The sequence below is a fragment of the Aulonocara sp. 'chitande type north' Nkhata Bay genome, linkage group LG6 (assembly GCF_057382095.1).
Source record: "Aulonocara sp. 'chitande type north' Nkhata Bay isolate Kocher_YH1m ecotype deep benthic linkage group LG6, A_spYH_male_GT1.1, whole genome shotgun sequence".
NCBI classification, from domain to species: domain Eukaryota; kingdom Metazoa; phylum Chordata; class Actinopteri; order Cichliformes; family Cichlidae; genus Aulonocara; species Aulonocara sp. 'chitande type north' Nkhata Bay.
This window is the reverse complement of record NC_141349.1, coordinates 44041540-44051884: the sequence shown is the minus strand read 5'-3', so window position 1 is coordinate 44051884 and position 10345 is coordinate 44041540. Positions and strand designations below refer to the sequence as shown.

Genomic DNA, 10345 nt, shown 5'->3' with positions numbered 1-10345 from the left:
CTACCCGGTCGGCTCAGTACGGCTACATATGTTTTGTATTCCTTTTTTTATTTTTTTCCTGCTCTCTCCTTTCCCCTCTTTCCCTCCTCCCTCTGCCTGGGCGGAGCTCACCTGCGGGCTCCTGCCCTTGGCCCACGCACCTGTGGCTCATCACGAGTGAACCAGCCCCTTTATAAGACGGCAGCCCTGTGTTTCTCGTCGCTGGACCGTTGCCGACCCTCGTCAGTGTAACCCCAGCTCAATGACTTCAGAAGTGTTTCATAGCGATTTACCTAACTACCCATTCGTGTCTCTGTGTACAGATTCCCTGGACCTACCCCTGTGTTACCCGAGTGAGTGGAGTGTGAGGAGGAGTGGACGGAGAGTGTGCGAGTGTGAAGAGGAGTGGACGGAGAGTGTGCGTGTCTTTCCCGTTCGTGTGTGGACCCCCGGAGCCCGGCTTTCCCCTCACTTTTGTAAATAATCACCTGGTGCATCATAATAAAGACTCTTGTGCTTTCAAGACCTAGAGCCTGCGCGTGAGTCCGTTCAGTCCCGTTGTGACAATCTTACTATTCATCACTGATTGAAGACAATAAGAACAACCCCAGGTTTCTCTTTAGCACTGTAGCCAGGCTGACAAACAGTCAGAGCTCTGTTGAGCCAACCATCCCTTTAACATTAACTAGTAATGACTTCATGAACTTCTTCATGGTGTTTATACACCTCTCATTAGTTATATTTTATATTTTGGGGGTCTTCTGTTTTCTCTTAATTATTGTAGGGTCTTTATCTTTCAATATAAAGTTACTTGAGGCAACTGCAGTTGCAATTAGGTGCTATATGAAATTGAATTGAACTTCAAATATGTGAAGTATTCTTTACTATTAGAATCAAAGACTGAGCTGACTACTGATGTCACTATAACTTTTAGGCAAATGAAATCAAATAACTTTATTACACTAAACAGTATTGCATTGATCACTCTTACTCCCACAAATACATTTGGGTAAATGCTAAGAATCAGAGATTATGCTGAATGGTCGAGAAACACATTATTACAGTTACATTATTAGATGGGTGGTAGTTTTGTGCACTTACATTATTGTGTTGGAAGCTTTGACCGCAGGCAATAGTCTTAGAAGAGCTTCCTCGGAAGCAGAGTATTTCTTCAGGTCAAAAACATTAAGATGTTCTTCTGATGACACTAAGATGAAGACCAGAGCTGACCACTGAGCTGGAGTCAGTTCATGGGTGCAGAGGCATCCTGAACTCAGATACTGTTGGATCTCCTCCACTAACGAACAATCATTTAGTTCATTCAGACAGTGAAACAAATTGATGTTTCTCTCTGCAGACACATTCTCACTGATTTTCTTCTTGATATATTGAACTGTGTTCTGAGTGGTCTCTGAACTACAGTCTGTTTTTCTCAGCACGCCCTGTAGTTTGTCCTGATTGGTCTGCAGTGAAAGACCCAGAAGGAAGCGAAGGAACAAGTCCAGGTGTCCATTTGGACTCTGCAAGGCCCTGTTAATGAAATTCCTGTGGATTTTCTTTGAAGCAGTTTTACTGAAAAATAGCCAAAGGTTTTTCAGTGATGGTTGTGGCAATGGCATCACATTTATGTTACTGTTGTTAAGCGACATCCTCACATAAAGAGCAGCCAGAAACTCCTGAACGCTCAAATGGACGAAGCTGAACATCTTGTCTTTCCCTTTCCTTCCTCGATCTTCTTTGAAGATCTCTGTGAACACTCCTGAGCACACCGAGGCTTCACTGAAATCAATGCCGCTCTCTCTCAGATCCTTCTCATAGAAGATCAGGTTGCCCTTTTCCAGCTGCTCAAAGGCCAATTTTGCTAATGACTTAATGTATTGAATGCTCTTCTCTGGGCCATACTTTTCTTTTGTCCGATCAATCTGAAACACCAGGAACTCTGCGTACATCTCAGTCAGAGTCTTGGGCAGCTCTCCGCCCTCTCTGGTTTTCAACACATCCTCCAGAACTGTTGCAGTGATCCAGCAGAAGACTGGGATGTGGCACATGATGTGGAGGCTTCGTGATGTCACGATATGGGAGATGAGTTTGTCAGCCTCCTCCTTACCTTTGAATCTCTTCCTGAAGTACTCCTCTTTCTGTTGGTCGGTGAACCCCCTGACCTCTGTTGTACTGCTGATAAACTCTCGAGGGATCTGATTGGCCGCTGCAGGCCGTGTGGTTACCCAGATGCGAGCAGAGCGTAGCAGTTTCCCATTGATGAGTTTCCTCAGCAGGACATCTGTTTTAGTTGCCTTTGTTACATCGACAGAGCGAATGTCTTCAGAATGAAGGTCGAGATGAAGGCGGCTCTCATCCAGCCCATCAAACACAAACAGAAGTTTGAATTTACTCTTGTCATAGTTGGTGATTCCTGATGACTGAACATCTGTAAAGATGTAATTAAGAGCCTCCTGTGGGATGCCTACAGTTTCTGGGATGCATTCATGAATGAGCTCTGCCAAACTGAACTTTTCTCCCTTCAGAGGATTCAGCTGACGGAAGGTGAAGGGGAAAATCAGATGCACATCTTGATTGGATCTTTGTTCAGCCCAGTCCAAAACAAACTTGTGAACAAGGAAAGTTTTTCCAATTCCTGCGATTCCATTGGTCATCACTGTTTTGATGGGTCTGTAGTCTCCTGAAGGATGTTTGAACATGTCTGTGGGTCTAATAGGTTTCTCTGGCTCTGCTGGCTTCCATACTTTCTCAATCTGCCGGACCTCATGCTGTGTGTTGATATGTACATCATACCCAGCTGTGATGTACAGCTCTGTGTAGATATCAACCAGACGCTGTTTATCTTCTGCCCAACCTTCTTGTGCGCACATAAACTTGTCTTGGAAGTTTGATTGAAGCATCTGTTGGTAAGATGCGATGGGGTGAGGCTCTGGTACTGGAACCATCACATCTGTGTCAAATATGAATGAAAAGAAAGAAAGTGTGAGGCTTTTGTGCGGAGATGCCTATCTCGATGACCATCTGGCAGGCCTTGCATTTAATCATCACCAACTGAAAGGACACAAAACAATGGGAGATGTACTTGCACTGAATCAAAGTTTTACAGAAATGACCCTTTTGCTCTTTGTTGGAAACTCCAGCACAGCAGAGCTGGAAGAGTTTGGGTCCTGAGCCTTACCCATCTCTGGAGGTATTTTGGTCTGGCACTATTCTAATTCTCACAGCAGGTCCAATTCCTTCCACACCAGATCTGCGATATTCTGTGGCCTTCAAAACAATCTGCAATGGGTTCAAGAGATCGAGCTCCTTCCCAGCTCACATTTAACCCAAACTCAGTGCCTGTCCGTGCATGAGATTGATCCACATCTATGCCGAACTTTGGGAATAAATAGTAAATGAAATAACTAAAACTTGCTTTGACGAATAAAAATGTCTGGACTCCTGGCTTTGATCAATATAAATTGTTTAGAAGCAGGGTGGCTGTGGCTTAGGCCATAGACCAGGTCATCTACTAAATGAAATGTCAGTGGGTTCAGTCCTGCAGTTTGCATGTCAATAAAACTTGTGTAAGACAGTGAACCCAAATTGTTCTCTGTGATTCCACTGGACAGTGAGTGTGTGCATCATAGTTAGAAAGTTCTTAAAATGCACAGAATATCAGTGTGTGTTTTTTTTAATTTGTGAAATTTGTCCTTTAAATGGGTGAATGTGGTTGTAATAAAGACCACCTCATCAGTGTTGGAGAGTAACGTAATACATGTACCGGCATTACGTATTTAAAATGACAAAATATGAGTAACTGTATTCTGTTACAGTTACCGTAAAAGGTGGTATTCAGAATACAGTTACTTTGTTGAAATAAATGGATTACACGGTCTTTTCCTGTTTCATATGTTAGGCTGTGCTCTCTCTATTTTTGGTAATTCCACGCCGGAGGAAACCCAAACAAAACACAGGAGGCTCTAATGCCTGTGTCTCAATCTCACCTCCAGCATAATGATGTGAAAATATATTCTAAAAAATTATTATACAAAAATGATTTAATATGAAGGCATCGCCCTAAAGCATGGAGCCTGATGGGCAGTGTAGTCCGTGCTGCAGGGAGGATGGACCCGTGATGTGTCTGTGAGCGAGGGAGGGAGAAAAAGGAAAAGTACGAGCTGTCACGGAGCAGAAATGGGAGCTGGAAGCATGTAAATATAATAATAACCACTGCAGCCAAGAAGAGAGCCTGACGAGCCCAGCTGTGAGTAAGCTATTAAGACTCGACTGTACACTGTGTTCATGTTTTCCTCTGAAACAATAAGTCCCGTTGCAGCAGCCTTTCAACGCCTCTCTCTGTCTCTGCTAGCAAACTTGACCCAGACAACAAAGTAAAGCTAGTTTTCAGCTACGAGCCGACACGAACCCGACATATCAGCCAGAGGTCCCTTTACTACAGTTCGGAGCCGCGGACCTGTTTTATATACGCGCCGAATAGTTTTCTACACGAGATCACAGCAAAAAGTGCAGCCTTACCTAATGTCCACCTACTGTTACTCATTTATATTAAGATTTAAACATCTGGTTGGTGTTGGTGTGGAGAGTAACCTTCAGTAATAGTAATAAATCACACAGCAATAGGACATTCATGTAGTTGTAAAAAGCATGATAATAATAATGGATTGGATTTATATAGCGCTTTTCAAGGCACCCAAAGCGCTTTACAATGCCACTATTCATTCACTCTCACATTCACACACTGGTGGAGGCAGCTACAGTTGTAGCCACAGCTGCCCTGGGGCAGACTGACAGAAGCCAGGCTGCCATATCGCGCCATCGGCCCCTCTGGCCAACACCAGTAGGCAAGTAGGGTAAAGTGTCTTGCCCAAGGACACAACGACCAGGACAGAGAGCCCGGGGATCGAACCGGCAACCTTCCGGTTACAGATACGCTTCCCAACCCCCTGAGCCACGGTCGCCCGATAATATATTAAGAAATCCAAAGTATTCAGAATACGTTACTCTCATTGAGTAACGTAACGAAATACGTTACAAAATACATTTTGGGGCATGTAATCTGTAATCTGTAGTGGAATACATTTTAAAAGTAACCTTCCCAACACTGCACGTCGTGTGCTCAGTTAGAGACATCACAATGAAAATAATAATTAATATTATTTCAAACATATTACTGTATGTCTGGAAAGTAAATTATTACCATTATTCTCATTGGTCTGAGAAAAAGAATCCCGAGTCTGAGAGGAGGAAGATCCTCTTTTCTCTGATGTCTCCCCACCATCGCTGACATCCACTGACAGACAGAGATAATGAACGTGAAACTAGGTCAGACTGCAGAAACAACATGTTTGTCTCGTCCTGTGACTGACCTTCTGCTCCAGAGATGGCAGAGAAACTCTCCAGCAGATCATTCCTGTGGATCCTCTCTAAAACCTTCCTGGTCACTTCAACAGCTCCAGGAAGTCTGTATGTCTGCACCATCAGGTCTACGGTGTCCCACGTGCTTGTTGCCTGAAGTCGGCTCTTTTTGATGGTCGGGAAGTCTTCAAGGATCTCTTCCTGCTGCAGGAACCACTTGAATTTATTAAACTCTTCATCTCCCAAATCTTCCAGAGTGTTTAAGAGGTCCTCTGACGTCATCACTGCTCCCTGATGACAGAGAATATTGCCACTTATTTACCAGATGTATTTTAAGTTTCAGCTTTTCTGTCCAGCTTATAAACATTATAAAATATTAACATGTTAAGGGTCCTAGGCTAGACCCCCTTATGCTAACCAAGCCTACCGCAGACATGAGTGAGAGAGATAAATATGAACCCATACTGGCTCGGACGTCACCCGGATCAACAAGGTCCACGTCAGGTGTTGAGGAACCAGGACGCCCTGATGAGAAGTGGGCCCCTGGAAGAAGAAGGCATCGGTGGGCAAGAGATTAAAGTAGAGCGCTGTTGGAATGCTTCAACCCCAGTGGAAGGGGTTACATGAATAGAATGAGAGACTATGGACTCTTCCATAACCAACATCCACAGTGATGGTAAAACAACTAGTAACTCAGTGTTCCAACATTTGGAAGATGGGACTGCTCTCATGGGTAGAGATTGACGAGGCACAACACACATGCTACACCGAGGGGGAGCCATGACGACAGGTCGGGGGGAGATATCATCACCCCGCCCGAGATTGGGTGCTAAGCCCCAAGTCCTCTTCTAGTGTTGCATCTCCAGCCTCGGAGGTGCTGTTCTCATATTGTTCCCCTGCAACTGAGAGTACACCTTGGCTGTTTCTGTGGAGAACAGCTGGTTTGTTCTCTTGCCCATCTTTACACTGTTTACATATATATTCTATACCAAACATATCTTTGTGAAAAAAAAGTTACATTGAGGTTGTTTCTGTTGTGGAGAAGCTTCAGCTCTTGTCTTTCTGGCTGCTGCTGTTTAAATCCTTTCAAAGATTGTAAGTGGGACTCGGTAACATTGCAGGAAATGATGCTTGACCCATAAAATACTGTTATGTATGTTCGTTTGACTGAATCCAGCTGCGTTCTGAATCACTCGTAAAGATTTGTCCATTTTTTCCCCAAAACATCCTGCCGCCTTTTTTGGAGTAAAGTCTCTGTATAATAGTTTGTAAAACTATAGTCTGTTGATCTGCTGTTCATCCTGCAGCTTATAAGTATGACTAAAGCAGAACAAAGAACTTCCCTCTTCTTGTTCTCACTATGCAACAATTCAGTATTGTGCAATAGTTCTGTCAAAACTTCAGATCTTCCCGATTAGCTGCATGTTGCCTCAAAGCCTGATTTATACTTCAAGAACCATATTTATGTAAAAATAAATATGTAAAAAATAAATGTAAAAACATTAAAAACGTAAAATTGAATGCGTGGCTATAATAAAGAGAGACTGAATCAATAAACAACCTTTTGCTTTTATTAAATGATGCTGATTATTTTGAAGCTACGAGCCTAATAAACTGTCCAGATGACCTGCCACATAGGGCGGTTTAATAATCAACAATCTTTAGCTTTGTGATCAGGAAGTAGAAGAATGTTTTTGAGACTTACATCGAAACAGGAGCTGAAGTCTCAGTCGAATCTCCTCAGTGTTTACGAGGAGAGCAGCACGACTGACGGCTGTTTAAAGAGAGAGGAAGTATGCTCGCACACACATTTCCTTTTATAACGAGAGACGAGTGAATGTGGTGTTGGGATTTATGTTTATCTGTAAGGCTAATATTACTCTGATATTGTTTGACTAAACAGAGAGGAGCACCCCCCCCCCCCCCCCTCTCTGCCTAACCAGACCATGTTTACCTTAAACATGGTCATAAATTTCTGGGCTTGGAGAAGCTGTCTATCTCTTTATGTAGGTCTGCCTGAGGGTAAGAGGTGGTTGCCATGGTGATGGGTGAGGCGGCTCCAAATAAGGAGATGCCCAGAAAGCTGCAGAAGAAAAAGCCTGAGCCAACATCAGACCTGAGGCCACCCTAAAATGTTTAGACCAATCACCGTGGTGTCTTGTTTTTCACACATAAAAAAGTTTTTACCGCCTGGGCAGCATTTTGTCTCTGAGCCAGAGCGAGGAGGTCCAGGGCGTCATGTAAAACTAAACATTTTGATGATAAATTCTGAAAACTTATGTTTAAATCTTTAATTATTTACAAAACATTTGTCTGCTGAATTTCAGCGTCTGTCTTCCCCAACTCTGCCTTCTTTCCTTCCAAGGTGACAACAGTAGTTTACCAGAACATGAGGTCCCAGACAACGATGGGATCACCAGCCAGCTTCACTGAGTCCAGCGGCCTTGTTCGCTCCTGCCGACTTTAGCCGTACAGCTCTCAGTCTCCAGTTCAGCCTGAAAATGACGAGCTGGACAGTCTCTAGTCTGTGAGCCTCCAAAGGGAATCCAACAATCAGGCTTCCAACCAGTTTGTTGAGTCTGACTCTTCTTCTATTTCTGGTACAGCTGACGCCTTAACCTTTTCTGGCCTGATCAGTGCTGTGTCCTTTCCATTTCTATGTTCCTGGTTCAGTTTTTCAAGAAGGGTAGATGTTGGCAACCCTTGCTAGCAACATCCCTTTCAACGGTTGCAAGAGCCTGCTTTGCATTGCCAACAACAAGTCATACTCATGCCCTTTGTCACCGATTCTGTTCATAATTTTTATGGACAGTTGCATTTGTTGACATTAAGAAACGCTGACAGATGTTGACCACTGGGGTAAATCTTCTTTAGACTATGCACGATCAATTAGAAAAGTTTTGGTCCAATCTGAAGCAAAGCTCATTAGATTGTGAAAGTTTAAATTATTTGGTGGCCTTTTCTTTCCAACATAAACAGGCACAAGTCCTGTCTCATGTTTTAGAAAGCTGAGAGCACTGCTAAATGTCATTACAATGAGTCTCCATTTGGGGGCGCTCCAACATATCAAATGAGATACTGCTAGTGACGCTGGAGATTACTTCAGGATTAGTTAGTTGATGAAGAAGATCTACTCATCTTCCCACTTATCCCTAGCTGTCTTCACTCACTGCTGTATTTTTCTTGAGCTTGTTCAGTTTTAGGCTGTTAGGACTCGCTCATCTTGCAGTATTATTTTGAGTTGAAGCAACAATTTCAAACTGAAACAGGTTTTTATCCATAGCATGAAGTGAAATTTCATGTTTTAAGTTAAGGTGTTTGAATGTGAACTCTAAATATGAGAGTGAAGTAAAAGGAGCGATCAGATTTCATTTAACTCTCCTTCTTTGCACATTTATATTATTTTTGTGCAGAATTGCCTGGATTTGGTAGGTGTAGCTCACCACCCTCTCTGCTTTCAGCCCCAAGAAAAGTATTTAAAACATTTACCTTGTAAACCAGAACTATCCAAACTACAGGCACTGCTGGTGCGTCTGAGCTGCTCCGTCTCTACAAGCAAGAACCAAAAGGATTCCCGGATGGCACAGGCACAAGGAGGCAAGTGCAGAAAACTGCAGAGAAGCTTTGGCTCTACATAAAAGACTGATGCTGCCATCACGGTGTCACCTCTTTGTTTTTAAAGTTTCATTTTAATGCCTCACTTTCAAAATGTAACATTTGAGCTGGAAGTGTTTGTATTTCAATAAGAGGGTTGAGTCTTAAGATAGCTAGAATAAATAAACAGTACACTACACTTTAGCTTTTCATGCACCAAAACTTCATCACAGAGAACCAAATTATTTGCATTCACAAATATTACCATGAACATAATTTTCTGTGTTGTTACACAGTTTACCAAACAGTCTATGGGGACTGACTTGGTGCCAGAGCCAGGCTGAAGTGGGCATTAGAGCATGTTGCATGACATTTGCATGTTGGCTTCATTTTTAAACCAAGAGGTTGGGTCTTAGGGAAAACTTGTCACGGCTCAACGGCACGAGGGAACAGGGATGGACACAGGCACAGAAACCAACCCGGAAGCGAGGTGACAGAAAACAAATGATTTATTTCCGCCCACAGGTAAACAAAGACGGCTGAACAGCGGGGACAGCGGGGAGGTAGAAACAGGACTAGGTAGGGGCCGGGGGCACTGGAACAAGAGGAGATCACGATCAGAGGGATCCAGCAGACAACCAATAATCCTCCGCAGTTGAATTGAATTGCCTTACTTGGTTTCAGATGGAGGGGACAGGTGGAGCGGAAAACCCGGAAGCGGTCGAGGAGTGGGGAGGCAGGCAGGCGAGCGGTGGGCCGGCAGGCCACGTTGTGTAAGCAGCTGGCGGCCCAGGTCCAGGAGGACGGGAGCGAGGGGAACAAGATCTCCACTCCGGGTGCTATCGCTGAGGACAAGAAAAGACAGGTCAGTCATCACACGGCGTTAAGACAAGGTTTAGGATGCTCCACTGAACTAACATGGGAATAGCAGATACTCAGGCGATGAGTGGTTGAGAGCGCAGGTCTGATATACCGCTGGCACGATTGCTCACAGGTGGTCAGCCAGGTGGTCAGCCGCCTAAAGGAGGAGGAGCCGCTGTCTGAGACCTGCAGGTGCCCAACAAGACCATGACAAAACTGTGTTTACGTTATAGAAGTTTGACTTTAAATTATAAAACTGCCATTTTTCCTTCCAGTCTAGCAAACGCTCTGCCCAGAGTAGAGTTAGATCATCAGTCTCATAAAAACCACTCCAGTATTTACTTGAATGTTTGCTTTGGCTCATAACATATTGTAGTATTTAATTAGTTTAGTCTGTTACTGTATTGGAGCAACTGTAACTCACATAATTTCCTTCAGGATTAATAAAGTATTCTGATTCTGTGCATCTTCTAAATTTCCCGTCTCTGAAGTCTGGAGCAGATTTTGTGAGGAACCTCTGGATGTTTGGCTGCATTCATCCTTCTCTCTGTTC

General features: G+C 43.7%; 1 protein-coding gene across 1 annotated transcript in view; it reads right to left on the bottom strand.

Moving 5' to 3' along the window:
- LOC147328644 (NLR family CARD domain-containing protein 3-like) overlaps positions 1-7088 on the bottom strand; it is a 21326-nt gene extending 14238 nt beyond the window's left edge. Inside the window, exons 1-5 of the mRNA XM_086297133.1 lie at positions 7043-7088; positions 5803-5880; positions 5349-5628; positions 5180-5272; positions 1081-2929 (exon numbers count right to left, since the gene is read on the bottom strand). Of these exons, the coding sequence (XP_086153259.1) occupies positions 1081-2929; positions 5180-5272; positions 5349-5619 (2213 nt within the window). The 5' untranslated portion in view covers positions 5620-5628; positions 5803-5880; positions 7043-7088. The remainder of the gene's footprint in view (positions 1-1080; positions 2930-5179; positions 5273-5348; positions 5629-5802; positions 5881-7042) is intronic.
- Between the last annotated feature and the right edge of the window lie 3257 nt (positions 7089-10345).